At 47.3% G+C, this 15,009-nt stretch overlaps 1 protein-coding gene across 4 annotated transcripts; it reads right to left on the bottom strand.

Moving 5' to 3' along the window:
- Window positions 1-1,066: 1,066 nt before the first annotated feature.
- Window positions 1,067-13,991, bottom strand: tp53inp2b (tumor protein p53 inducible nuclear protein 2b). 4 transcript variants are annotated; one of them, XR_014554356.1, is made up of 5 exons: window positions 13,719-13,991; window positions 7,439-7,854; window positions 5,889-6,480; window positions 1,754-5,614; window positions 1,067-1,166 (listed from the first exon to the last, which is right to left on the bottom strand). XR_014554356.1 is itself a non-coding variant. In XM_083675168.1 (4 exons), the coding sequence occupies exons 2-4, from the start codon at window positions 7,560-7,562 to the stop codon at window positions 5,347-5,349; spliced, it is 549 nt and encodes a 182-aa protein (XP_083531294.1). In that variant the 5' UTR covers window positions 7,563-7,854; window positions 13,719-13,991; the 3' UTR covers window positions 1,067-5,346. The 4 variants fall into 4 exon arrangements, 3 of the variants coding, with proteins under 3 accessions (XP_083531294.1, XP_083531293.1, XP_083531292.1); XM_083675168.1 differs by having other exon boundaries at window positions 1,067-5,614; window positions 5,889-6,045; XM_083675167.1 differs by having other exon boundaries at window positions 1,067-5,611.
- Window positions 13,992-15,009: the final 1,018 nt, after the last annotated feature.

Below are 15,009 nucleotides of genomic sequence, written 5' to 3' on the forward strand. Positions count from 1 at the left end.
GGGTCAGTGACCTCATAGCACCAGGAATGGCTTGTTTGCTGATTTAAATCTTGTGAACTGCCCAACTGCTCCTGAGGTGGAAATGATGGTTCTTGTATTCCATTGGCTGTTGAGGGTTCGCCTTGAAAGGATGGCTCTAGGGGAGTGACATCATCACTGGAAACGAGCGCTAGTTCCTTCCTCACAGCTGACAATAGTGCTGCTGTCATCGTTATTACTATTCGAGGGTTTCTGAAAGAAGTTGGCAATGAGTGGAACACTTTGAACCTCTTCTTTTTTGGCTCTCCTTTTGGAAGCACCACTGTTCCAATGTCTGTGGTCCATATTTCAGAACCTACTGTCTTATATACCTACTATCTTATTTAGTGGTCCCACACTAACCTATGTCCTCCTCACCCAAAGGACCCCATAACCTACCTCTCAATCGCCCTAACCCCCCCACCCCCCCCCCCCCCCACACACACACCCCTTCCATTTGTAAATGATGAGACATGATTCAGGTGTCAACCTGAGTGTTTATTGTTGTTATTGTTGTTCTTGTTGTTGTTTTGTCTGGTACCTGCGTTTTCTGAATGGATGCTGGAAAGACCATCCGTTGGTTTTGCATAGGTCTTGACTGTCAATGGACCACTGTGATGGAAAACTCAGTACATCACAAAAACCATGCAGAAATAGTGAAAGGCACGATCACCATTATACTGTAGATATCAGATACACCAATCTTTTTATATGTCTATATATACTGGGTTTTTTTTTTACGGGGGAGGGGTGTACTCGTTGAGATGTTTACATGGGGGAATCCCAACATGTTTTTAAGCTGCCATCATTTTAGGGCGCAGAGCAAATAAATACAAACAAAAATATCCCCACACATTCAACCCCCTTTCTTTTTAAACATCATACTAGGTGAACAACTGTTCTAATAACTATATGGGAAAATACAAGCATATTTAGTTGTTTTTGTTGATACATTTCATTGTAGATTTTTTTTTTTTATAATCTATCTGGCTCCTCCTTCCTCCCTCCCTCCCTCCCAACCTCCCTTCCCCTCCCCCACCCACACCCACACATCACACCGGCTACACACTCATACACCCGGTGGCTCCTTCCTCTGCTTGTGATTGGTTGGTTGCCACCCTAAACCCACACCTTTCATTAGTCACACTCTGCGTACTGTTATGGAAAATACATTCATAGAACTATTTTCAGGTTATACACTTTCATATGACTGATACAACTTGTGTAACTACTGTGATTACATTTTCTCTTGCCACACCTCTAAAGTTCTATAGCCATTGTTCTAAGAAGCACTGTATAATTGACCATGTGAACAGCGGTGGTGTCGGAGGGCGTGGTGAGAGAGAGCAATAATGGGGGGACAGGCGCATCCTGCCGATAGGTGTGAAATGTTGAACGCCGATTAATCAGTAAGAAAGCGCTGATTGATCAGTGAGAGAGTCTCCCCATTGTTCATTCTCTCCCGCCCTTCCTCACGTAAGTACAAGCCCATTAGCCGATAGCCTTGGCGGCGACTTCCATTATGTTCAAACTGTATAAAAGACAAACCTGATCATTGTCTCTTTAGACTTGCGCTTAACGGAACCCCGGATCTACGCCGGGCTGCTGTTACGCTCTTGTCTCTTGTTTGCAAGCAATAAATACCGGACTCAGATATTGTGGCTACTCAGGATTTGTTTCTTGATTCTTACCTCCGAAGAGCTAAAGTACAGAGTGGTAAATCCTAGACTTCCACCACAGTACTCAGAACACAACAACTGTGAGCTAACAAAGGTGAGGCGGGTTATGGACGGAAAAGGAAAACAGGAAAAAGAGGTAACAGACTCGCAGTGGGGATCCTCTGATGGTGGTAAGACCCCCACACACGCACGCACACACACACGCACACACACAATCTCTAATGTATAGCCCCTTCCCCTCTCTCCCTGATAAACTCTCCATCACGTAAGTAGGAAGTGTGACCCCAGCACTCTGTTTTGGAAAGTAAACCTCTCTAGGGGTGTGTGTGTGTGTGTGTGTGTGTGTGTGTGTGGAGGGGGTGGGGGGGGGGGGGGGGTTCCATGCACAGCATCATTCAGAGGATTTAACTGAGTAACATACAGTCATCTTTTAAAACAGCAACAGAAAAAGAAATATACATATATAATATTCATAATTATATAATAAATTAAAAAGATATTTTGAAGAACACATTATCATGTACAGGATAACTGGTGGTCAGGAGACTAGGAGGAAACTGTGGTTTGTGAATGAGAGGGAAACAAAAGGAATAATATAGCTCAGGATATTTTCAAACTAAGAAATAATAAATCCTCCTCCGCTCGCTCCCTCTCCAGGACCAAGTCCCGTCACTCTCTTCTCCCAAGCGCTTCTGCATCTTTAGACATTATTTGTGTATCCTTAGGATGCAAGCATGAACTTATCTTAGGTTTGACTTTAGCCCCCTAGAGGGCAGTGTCTGTCTATGTTAGCCTATATGAGAACAAACTCTGACCCAAGTGCTGTCTGTGGGGGCGGGTCTCAACTGGGGTGCATCTCAAAGCAGATGAACGACAGTAGACAAGGGGAGGATACTACTGTAGACTATTGAGATTGTACCCTTGGTTTCCTATTCAGGAGAGAGGTTCGGCAGGGAGACAACTGTCATCAGCCATAATGGGAGCAACTCTAAGGACTCAAAATCCTGAGTGGCTTCGACGTTTAACTGCAAGAAGCATAACCAACAGTACTCTAATATTTACAAGACAAAATAATTGATCATTATTCATCTTTTTAAGATTTTTTCCTCTTTTTTTTTTTTAAGCTTTTACAAGTCATCACACTTCCTCTCACTCACAGACTCTTGAAATGATTCAAAAACAAAAAGAAAAGAAAAAAAAATAACATCCCAAAAGAAAGAAAAAGAAAGAAACGCCACACAGCTAAAAACCTTGACTCACGAGAACTGTATAACAGTACACACTTACATCCATGTCTCAAATAATTTACAAACGTAGTATATATTCATATACATTTCAGCACCATAGTTAACTATTGTAGTTGAATACGTGTCATTAAGCTAGAGCTTCTGTTGGAGGACACTGTTGTGGCTGGATGTGCTGTTGAGAGAGAGGATGGAGGACGCAGTCCATGAGGAGCAGGACTAGAAGGTCAAGGGTCGCACGTTCTCTGTCCTTGAGCAAGTCTTTACTAGGAACACTGAGCAGTTCCAGAGAAGAGAATGTCTTTCTGTGTGTGTGTGTGTGTGTGTGTTTGGGCGTCATGGGTTTACCCCCAATCTCTTCACATAATACAGACAGGGATTGATTGAATCTTTCCCTGTTGATTCTTTCCCAATTGAAGATTCCCAATTGAAAGGTTTAACTGGGAAGATGAATTACCTCAATGCCTCAACCTTACAGCACAACGATGGTGTGTGTGTGTGTGTGTGTGTGTGTGTGTGTGTGTGTGTGTGTGCTGATGATCATTCTTTTCTCTCTCCATTCCTTCCTACTATCCTCCTCACGATGTGTTTGTCTCACAGTGATTCTCTGTCTGTTTTTTTGTTGTTGTTGTTGTTTCACAACCAGACAGTGTGCTCTCTGTGTGGCAGGCTGACAGGGACAGGCTCTCTCTAGTGTGGACATGAGACTGAGTTGGAACTAGATTCTCCATGATGTCAGAAAAAAACAAAAAACAGAAATAATATTTAATATGTAATCAAACTAAATAAAGAGTCACCCTCTATACCGCCCTGCACCTACTTGAACCTGTCACACCTTGTAGCCTACAGGCCGCCCCCTGGCTGTTCCCCACAGCACATCTACAAACACATAATGGGAGACTGCATAGGCCTGGCACGGAAATTCAAGTTAGTTTATCCCTTAGTATATTTCCATGGAAGTACCGTATATTAGACCTTGTATGACTAGTGAGACTCTAGCCTTGCATTTTATTGTTCCCTATTCCTAAGTGATGCGACAGTGTTGATGTCAGTTGATGTCAGTTGATGTCAGTTGATATCAGTTGATGTCAGTTGATGTCAGTTGATGTCAGTCGATGTCAGTTGATGTCAGTTGATGTCAGTTGATGTCAGTTGATGTCAGTCGATGTCAGCTGAGTTGTAGCTGCTGTGTCCCACAACACGGTCCAGGCCGTGAAGGAATGACTAGGTGAAGGCAGCTTCCTGCTCTGCAACACTGCCGAACACCAGATAAGTGTGTTTAGTTGTGTCATGGTGGAGCCAGCCACGGGCAGCGCAGGGCGCTACGCTACAGAACTACATCCTCTCCATGTTCTCCTCCTTCCCTTCTGAACTGATCTAATCTGTTCTCTCTTTTTTTTATTTATATATATATTTTTTTTTTAACTCTTTAGCCTGTTTTTTACATCCTCTCACATTCCTCTACCTGCTTGATCCCTCACAGTATGACCAGAGAAAGCACACAGACCCGTTCTCTTGCACGGTGAAACTATCTCTCCTCCTCTCTCTCTCTCTCTCTCTCTGAGGTAAGTCTAGTCTCAGAGTTACCCGAGAGTCAGGCTATAGTCAAGAGAAACAAAGGCCTGATTTGTGTTCTTCTACTCTACTCTTCCACACTGTACACGGTATACCCTTCCTCTTTGTGCGAACAAAAAAGAAAGACATGTCTTAACACAAAACCTTAAAGCAAATAAAGGACATGATGAGATTGTCCCCGGACAGCCCTAACCCTGCCTTGCCTGTGTACTTCAGAAACGTATGCTTTATTACGTGTCTCAGTCTAATTCCACATTCCACAGAAAAGCCTGCTCCTGCATACTCTTGCAAACATAGAAAGCAAACTGTATAATTATTTTCCTGTTCTGTCTCCAAACCTGGATTCAGGGCATTTAAAAGGTTTGAAAAGGGGGAAGAACTAATTGAATCCATGAAAGGAAACTTCCATACTGGACGGTACGAGGGGCAAAGAGGAGCGGTTGAGCCGTAAGGGAGAGAGAGTGGATGGAACTTTCCTTTTTTTCTGTGCACACAAGACAGTTTCTAAATAACATACGTCTTTTTTTGGGACTTTTTTTCAGTAGTTTTGAGAGCTAAATGATGCAAGGTTTTGCCTGGACGTCAAACAGGGCTAAATGATTAGGGTTTCAGATAGAACTGGGGGACAGCGGTAAATAAATTAAGCGGGTTCCATATGTGTGTCGGTCTATAAATGTGTGTCTGTGTATGTGAGTGTGTGTGTGTGTGTGTGTGCGTGTGTGCATCAGTACATGAGAGTGTATGCATGTGTTACTATGTGTGTGTGTTGGGGATGAATATACTAAAATATGCCTTCAGAGTAAACAGCGCCTCCTTTAGGCAGGGAGGGCTCAGTGGCAGATGTTGCGCTGGCAGGGTTGGTGCAGGAAGGTGTTTCTGGCGAGGGCCGAGTGGCGAGGGACCTGCTCCCTGGTGCGGTTCTGGCGCTGGATGCAGTTGCGGCCCAGATGGCGCCTCTCGGTGCGGGCCTTGCCCCTCTGGACCCGGGCCACCTGGGTGACCTTGGCCAGGGCACCGGCCTGGGCGGCCGCCCCGCGGGTCACTCTGGTGGGCATGGTGCTTCTGGTGGCTGGGGCGGAGGCTGGCTCAGCTACCCTGCTACAGGAGGAGAGGGGGGGGGCGGAGGGCGGACAGGGAGAAAGAGTGAAGGATGGAGGAAAGAAAGAAAGAGAGAGGGGGAGAGGGGGAGGGACAGAAAAGAGACAAATGTAGAAGATGATAGAAAATGAGAAGGGATGAATCAAAGTAAGCAAATCAACTGAATTAGATCAGCAGCCATTCAGGCCTCTGATTGAATAAGTTATTCTATTAAGTCTAAAAACTCTTGTATTGGGAAATCATAGCCGCATCAGTCGGTCTGACTCCTGCTCACCTGACGCTGCTCGCCAGACTAGCCATGCTCTCCTCTCCCACCATGGACAGGTTGCCGTTGGAGACCATGGACAGGTTGCTCGGGGAGACGTAGACGGACATGCTGGGGTGCTCTATGAGGAGGTCCTCCATGGGGCTGGTCTCCGCCGTTGCTCCTTCTGCAGTGAAACAGGGGGGAGGGGTGACAAACCAGCTCTCGTCCATGCAGCCTCTCTCCGACCCAGCCCTGCTGCTACACCCACTGCCTCCGCACTCACTCCCAGAGCCGGGGGACACGGATGGGGTTGAAGGGATGGAGAGCCTGGCCCGCCTGGCCGGGGTCACGGGCGTAGCGACACCCGCGGCTAGCAAGCTATCGGCCGGGCAGGAGAGGGGCGATGGCGTCACAGCTCCCGCCCCGCCTCGCGAACGAGCGCTATGTGTCCTGCGGCGGTTGTGAGGCGGGGGGGGAGGAGGAGGAGGAGAGGGGGCGGGGCACTCAGTCCTTGTCGGTGTGTCTGGATGATTTGATTGGTTGGTGTGGGGGAGCGACTGTGCGACTATCAATGATGCCCGGGCCCCGCCCTCTATAAGCATCGCGCAATCAGCATCCGCTGAGCGTCATGGCAGGGGGTGGGATCAGGGAGGGGTTGTCCGACGAGAGGGTGTGTACAGGGGGGGGGGGGACATGGGTGAGGGCAGGGGTGGATTTTTTTTTTTTTTAAGCCATGCGGGTTTGGGGGGCCCATTATACGGTGGGACACGCACACACACACGCACACACACACGCACACACACACACACACACACACACACACCAGTGTGGGGAATGTGGGGGTGTTGAAATAAAATTGGAGAGGGAGGAGAAGGGGGTAAAGAAACAACACAAAACATAGAAAATAGGAATAACACCGTTAGTTACTTCCAACTGGTGGTCACGTCAGAATTGGTGCACTGACTTCTGTGAGGTATTTCCTGGGGCTAGTGTGTTTTGGTTGAGCAAGGGCATCTTCATTATGATTCATAAACAGGTAGTCACAGGTGTGAGCTGATCTAACACATCCGTTTCCAATTCCATCATCCCTCAGACGACACAGACCTCCAGCCTCCCCTCCGCTCCACCACCACCACCCCACCCCCACCACCCCCCCCCAGCCAGCCCCAAAGAACAGACCTCCGGCCTCCCCTCCCCTCCACTCCACTCCACCACCCCGCCCCGGCCCCCCAACCCCCAAACAACGCTCACTATGGCCATGCAAGACCAGACCACAGTGCCACACTTTTTAGCTTTTAACCGTTTCAATAAACAGGAAGTTCTCAACAGTTCTCTTCCCACTTGTCTGGTCTGGCATGGCTCTCTGGTGACTACCTGGTCCCCACCCCCACCTCCATCCCCCCTCCACCCCCACCCCCACCCCCACCTCCATCCCTGGGGCTCTCACCTGGCAGGTTAACCAGCATCCACCCCCACCCCCACCCCCACCCCCACCTCCATCTCTGGGGCTCTCACCTGGCAGGTTAACCAGCATACACCCCCAACCCCACCCCCACCTCCATCCCTGGGGCACTCACCTGGCAGGTTAACCAGCATCCAGCCCTCCTCGTCTGCCTCTGTCACACAGGGGTTGGGTCCCTTCAGCTCAGCCGCCACCTCCTCCACCTCCCCGAACAACATGCTGCTCAGACGCTGGAACATGGCTGCTGCACCGGCCGGTCAAGGGATCAAGGAGTCAGGCGTCAAGGAGTCAGGCGTCAAGGAGTCAGGTGCTGTGTATAGTTGTAGTCCGTGGCGGTAAAAAGCTAGCTGCCTTTTGAAAATTGTGTGCGTTTCTTTGTTACTTATTACTTGATTTTGTCAGTTGTCTTAAACAGTTGCCGGGTCAGGAAAGTCAGCTTTTTGCTGAATTGCGTTGGTTTGACTTTGTCACAGGAGTCGACAGGCTTCCGTAGTGCAAAAGTAAGGTTTGACTTGGTTCTGCAGCAAAGGCCTGGGGGGAGAAAAGGGGGAGACAGGAGGTTGTGGTCAGTACGACAGAGAGGGGGCAATACAATTGACAGTTGTATCGTGCAATATGCAGCTGACAAGAGTCTGTTTGGGGGAAACTTGTGACTCGACTGAGATAAGAGAGATATGACCAAACACATGGAGCAGAATAAAAGGAGTCTCTTTCTTTTTCAACAATGGGTTTCTACGGTTAATTACATCATGTGGGTCAAGGTAACAGACGGGGGGGGGGGGAACAGAGCAGTGGGAGGGTGCCAAAATGGCCGCCGTACGGTGACAAACTCTCATGTCATCTCCCGTCATTGTCTCCTTCACGTTGACAGCACTGATATGACAGTTGTCAGGGTAACTGAAGACAAACAGCGGAATGGCATCTGCCATATTGCTTTCACCTGTCCTGTGTTCTCAGATCAGGGCAGACGAAGGGAAGGTGAGGAGGAGAGGAAGGCACTTTAGACGGTTAGGACACACCCAGGCTGCCCTCAACATTCTCTGAGGTCAGAGTGGAGGTTTCTCTGTCGTACAGGCTTATTATTATGTAATTAGCATTTCACCATTTCATTTCTGAATGAAGCGTAAACCCAGCACAATAAACACCACACCCGAGAGAAGTCTCCCTAAAATGTCTTTACTGTGTTTTCATTATTTGTGAGGTTAAGACAGTTTGATATTTATTAGTAGAGGGATGCCCCTTTGTCCTGGGGTCAGGGAAGGTCAAGAGTTCAGCTCCCTGCACGTCGCGTTGTTGATATTACTCATAAACACTCCTGCCAAAAATAGACCAAGTCTGAGTGACTTAAGAAACATGAAGCGATCACTGCTTTTTGCAGGGAGGCTCGCAGGATTTCAAAGCAGGCTTGTCTTTAGAATGTAAGGCACACACACACACACACACAAACACACACACACATACACTCACTGAACACTTTATTAGGAACACCTGTACACCTTCTCATGGTGGAGGTGGTGTAATGGTGTGGGGAATGTTTTCTTGGCACACTTTGGGCCCGTTAATACCAATCAATCATCGCTTGAATGCCACAGCCTATTTGAATATTGTTGCTGACCATGTGCATCCCTTCATGGCCACAATCTTCTAATGGCTACTTCCAGCATGACACACAGCAAAAGTCGTCTCAAACTGGTTTCATGAACATGACAATGAGTTCAGTGTTCTTCAGTGTCCTTCCCAGTCACCGGATCTGAATTCAACAGAACACCTTTGGGATGTGGTAGAACGGGAGATTCACAGCTTGAAAGTGCACCTGAAAAATCTGCAGGAATTGCGTGATGCAATCATGTCATCGTGGACCAGAATCTCAAAGGAATGTTTCCAACATCTTGTGGAATCAATGCCACGAAGAATTGGGGCTGTTTTGAAAGCAAAGGGAGGCCCTACCCAGTATTAGTATAGTGTTCCTAATAAAGTGTTCAGTGAGTGTATATCGTACGCCCACGCAAAAAAACCATCCAAACAGACGGGGCTTATACTGTAGTTAGAACGGTCCTTCCAGAGTAGTCCATTCTGCTCTGTGGTTAATGAAGGAAATGAGATTAGAAGAGGAAGCGATTTAAAAGGCTAATGAGACATAGCGACGCGAGGCGCTAGGAACAATGCCTTCTCTCCCTCTCCCTACGCTACCAGGCTACCAGGCTACCAGGCTACCAGGCTACGAGGCTACCAGGCTACCAGGCTACCAGGCTAGCAGGCTACCAGGCTACGAGGCTACCAGGCTACCAGGCTACCAGGCTACCAGGCTACCAGGCTACCGCAATGCTACACGCCCCTCCAATCACCCCTCCTCTGCACAGGTGGGACAGGCCAGAGAAGAGACTGGAGGTCAGGGGGCAGATGGGACAGGCCAGAGAAGAGACTGGAGGTCAGGGGGCAGATGGGACAGGCCAGAGAAGAGACTGGAGGTCAGGGGGCAGATGGGACAGGCCAGAGAAGAGACTGGAGGTCAGGGGGCAGATGGGACAGGCTAGAGAAGAGACTGGAGGTCAGGGGGCAGATGGGACAGGCCAGAGAAGAGACTGGAGGTCAGGGGGCAGGTGGGACAGGCCAGAGAAGAGACTGGAGGTCAGGGGGCAGGTGGGACAGGCCAGAGAAGAGACTGGAGGTCAGGGGGCAGGTGGGACAGGCCAGAGAAGAGACTGGAGGTCAGGGGGCAGGTGGGACAGGCCAGAGAAGAGACTGGAGGTCAGGGGGCAGGTGGGACAGGCCAGAGAAGAGACTGGAGGTCAGGGGGCAGAGGCCAAGACAAAACACAGTCAAAGAGGAGCAGGGGTCTGACCCAAACTGAGAATGATGAGGCCGTGGACGATGACACACACACACACATAGGAAGAACAATGGCTGTTCCGGTAAGTGTCCCTGTCTGTCTGTACGTGTCCACATCTCTGATACATGACGGGCCTCTCAGGCCACTGAGGGCCGTGTTGGGCACTGTGTCATCCCTCCCAGTGTGTGTGTTCATGGGGAGAAAGAGCCGAGGCGATTGGATGCTACAGTGGAGTGTCTGACCTATTACTGTGGACAGTCTGTACTTTCTAAAATGGGACAAGATGACAGAAGGAGAGGGAGAGAGAGAGAAACACACACATAAAGAGTGAGTGAATTAGAAACGGGACATAAAGAGAGAAGGGGGGGGGGGGGGGGGGGGGGTAAAGATAAGTGAGAGGGAAAAGGTAACCAAAGGAAAAGAGCAGTGAGAGAGATTGAAGGAGAGGGGGAGGGAGAGGGGGAGGGGGAGGGGGAGGGAGAGGGGGAGGGGGAGGGAGATATATGTTATGCATGGATGGAAGGTGACTCTTCCTGCTTATTTGGACGGTTGCCATGGGGACACTGACACCAGGGCCACAGAAGGACAGAGTCTCACGCTAAGGACAGGAACACAAACTCTCTCTTACACACACACACGGACGCACACACACACACACACACACGGACGCACACACACACACGTGCACAGACAGACTGAAAACTGACTGACTGACAGAAACACACACACAAGCACACATAGACATGCACATAAATACATAAATAATCACCCTCAACAATGCCTGTGTGTGTGTGTGTGTGTGTGTGTGTGTGTGTGTGTGTGTGTGTGTGTGTGTGTGTGTGTGTGTGTGTGTGTGTGTGTGTGTGACACATCAGCATCCTGGCGGGAAAGCAGCCAAGAGAAAACTAACCATCCCTTTCTCACGGAAGAATGTAAACAGTTTCATTATCATGTGCTCTTCGGGCCAGGGCAACAAAGCTTTCTTCTATTTCAATAAAATAGATGCTCTGCTACAAGAGTTCTACAAGAATTCTGGCATAACCTCACATGCAAGGCTTCTGGGAACTACAAAAGGACCATGGTCGGAGACTGAGAACTTGACTGTTTAAGAGACTTGCAGAGGGCTAGGCGGTAAAAGGGTTTCAGCTGATAAGCTCCCACCATCACCATGGAGATTGTTTTTCTTGCATTCCTAAAGTGTTACACGTAAAGTCACAGGCTGACGACAGAAATCCCAAAAGTATTTGCGTGAGAAGTCTGCCCAATTTGCATCCTCATAAAAGCAGCAAATGCACACACTTGCACACACACACACACACACACACACACACACACACACACACACACACACACACACACACACACACTGCTTCATGAAGCACCATCCTGGTCTGTGATAAGCAAATGTTATCTGTTTGCTGCACAGCTAATTTAATATTATCTCCCCTGGTGTATAAATACAACATGGCCACTGAGGCAACACCAGGTCAAATACTGCTCTTCAACTCAACCATAACGCCATAGTTCACAACCAGGTCACTCAGACCTCTGCTTGGCCATATAAGGTATCAGACTTGGAAAAACAGGAAATAGACGTTGGATGTCCTTCCAAGTCACACAGCAGGTGGTTTTCTCTAATAATCCACCACTAGAACAGCCTGGGAGAGAACCATGTGATGGACCGGTACCAAGACCTGTGTCATGTAATATGAGTGACATAATAATGTTGACTGTGACCTGTTACATCATAACTTATCATCGTAAAGCCCCACTTATTACAGCGCGACACACCGGTGTTATTTAATGTTACAGTACAAATGTACCAGCGCTGAAGTCTTCTTCAGTGTAGAGAAATGGAAATTGAATCCACTCATGTGAAATCATGTTTTAGTCATGATTCGTCATGCCTTGAATGACTTGATTTCATCTATTTCTTCTCTTTGAAGACTCGTGATAGCCTTTGGAAAAATAATAATCCCCATGCATATTAAAACATTTACAGACGTATGATGTTGATATTGTGTTGGCTTCCGCAAAACATTCAAGGTCATATTTTTGTCCTCATTGTAAAGTGAAGTGGTGACCTTGTACATCTAATAGATGACCTATTACTTGTACCCCACTGTCAATTATTTCATCACAGTACGGATCAATCATTGTGATTGGATGGTGGTCTATGTTGTTTTGAGTAGGTAGGGGCGGGGGTCAACCTATGACAACATATACCACTCAAAAACTCATGATAGACATGGTGAGAGACATGGGGATCTAACCACCACTAGGCCTGCTCTATAAACAGCTCTCTGGCCTCCCTAGCACAGATGCTCTCATCTCTCTCTCCTCCCTCCTCTGCCAGGAGGCCCTTTAAACAGGGGAGGAGCCGAGGAGGGAGATGGGAGGAGCAGAGGAGGGAGGAGGGAGGGAACTCGCCAACAAAAACAAGCCCAAGACCTCCTATGCGCTGAGTGACGGAGGTTGCTGACGTCACCGATGCTGCTGGTCTATCCAGCCCGCCTAGGTCGGGAGAACAGGGAGAACCGAAGAGGAGAACAAATAATCCGAGCCATTGAACGAATTATATGTTTCGCTACTGCACATTTCTTCGGATTGCACAATACCGAATCGCCTCCGAGAAGTAGGCAGCGATTAAAGGAATGTTCCGCATTCTCAATGGGCTTGTGTTTAGTTTTTCCCCCACTTGACAGATGCCGATGAAGGGAAAAAAAAAAAAAACAGAAAAAAACCCCCATCGGTGCTCTAATTCTAGGAACAAACGGAGTTTACATCTAAAATACAAATGTAATAAATAGACCCTTATTAATGTTACACACACGGAGTGTAGAGGAATAGGGCTGTAAATCCTCAGTAGCGGTCAGGTTAGACATGCATTATCCGTGTAAACTCCGAGTCTCTTGGATAGGGCTATGGATAGCTAAAGGGTCAGAGCAATGACAGATTGGCTCAGCAGTAGAGGATTGAGGCGAAGGAATCGATTGTAATATTCAGCCGGCAGGAATTATTGTGGGTTGACATGAACACGGATGAGATGATGAGCATACAGGTAAAAAAAAAAGAAAAAAGAAAGATGACCAAATTTGGCACTGTAAAACACCCCCTATCGACTCGATTTGACACATCAGTGTTTGGAGAAAAACAAAGGCAGATTTGGTGATCATTTCGGAGAGAAAAGAGACAGGACGTCGCCGAAAACCGTTTGTGTTATGAGCAACTTGACATCTTTTCATGACCTATAAACGGATGCCTAGGATGCACAACATTCGAGAATGTATCTCAAGCAGAAATAACGGACGGTGCATTATTTCCTCTGACAGCCAGTGTTCTAAGACATCTACATTTCTTCATTATAAAGGTTGCCTGTAGTTGTTTTGAAGGTGTCTGAAAATGACACTCTTAATTAGCATTTCCGATATAGGCAGTTGTGAGATATGCACCATCAGTGTATACAAGTAGGGCAGAGGTAGCCTGATACCCTCTCAGATACAGTTTACCGGTCAGAAAATATTTTAACAAAAGTAACACAAGCAAAGTATATGGAATAGCTTACCTGCCTTTGCAATATAATTCAAGTTGTAAACGAGATCACACACAGTAGAAACGACAACAATTCTTAAAGCATAGCTTTAGGTAGCCTTTTTAAGTGAGGTAGTTAAAACACTATAATAAAAAATAAAAAGGCTTTCTTCTTAGAAGAAGGGCTTCGTGTAAAGCTTGAATTTACACTGATGTTCAGATCATAACATCTGCAGTTTTGTATGTTTTTTCTTCCTCTTGTTCTATTTTTTCCTCTGCAGATTCTCTCTCTGTTATTGCTGCCTCCAGCTGATCCTCGGATCAGAATGTAGAACGTACAGAACAGCTGATTGTGAGATCACAATACTCCCAGGAACGCCCCTCTCCCCGCCCACACGAGCCGCGGGCCAATCAGAATATTACACAAGAACCAAGTCGGGCCTCTTAGTAACAGGGTGGGGGTTGGGGAAACGGAGCTCTCCTGGTGGAGAAGGGTGAAGTTGCTCTAATGCTGATCCACGGTTAGTTTTTGTTTCCCACCCCGACGGTTAAGTGCCGCGTTGGGGGAGGGTAAGCTGATCCCAGAACGGTGCCCGTCCAGAGCGACTCCAACTGGCATATGAAGTAACGAAGGCTGTATGACTGCAGAGTGAGGAAACACACTGACCAACGACTGATTGCTAATGACTGATTGAAACAAAGATAGACAAAACAGTTCACGCTCATCATATCAACGACGCCTTATAAACACCTTCCTTTAGCCTGGCGGAGTGAACCGGCGTCAGAGAGTTTTATAGAAGCACATTGCCTCTTAATTTGATTGCATTTGACTTTGCGTTCTCGTTTGGTCATTTTGGGCAAGCAGGTTCTGTGAAAATACTTTCTTGATATAAAATCATATCAGGCATGAAATACATAGCATACATTACTGAGTGTAGCCTATTTGATAAACAAATAACATTCAAACAAGGAAAATTGCCCACACAGAAAGTGTTAACAGTTAGGCAATTATATGCACAACTATATACATATATTTGCACACTTACATAATTAAGTAAGTATATTATAATATTGTGTAATGCAGTCACGCAACATTAGTTGGCTGTACAGTCCATTAATTTTACTACTGTCCCTTTAAATTTCATTTGTAAATAGTCCCCCTCTCCCCCCCCCCCCCCCCCCCCCCACTCCTCATTTCACTCTCCCTACACTGGGAGGGGCTTTAAATGCCACTTGACACAAACCAGCCAATCAAAACGTTATCTGTCTGAATGCAACATTTGAGCAGCCAATGAGCTGCAGAGATTTTGAAAGCCTTTGGTGGT

This window comes from Argentina silus (assembly GCF_951799395.1).
Source record: "Argentina silus genome assembly, chromosome: 8".
NCBI classification, from domain to species: Eukaryota; Metazoa; Chordata; class Actinopteri; order Argentiniformes; family Argentinidae; genus Argentina; species Argentina silus.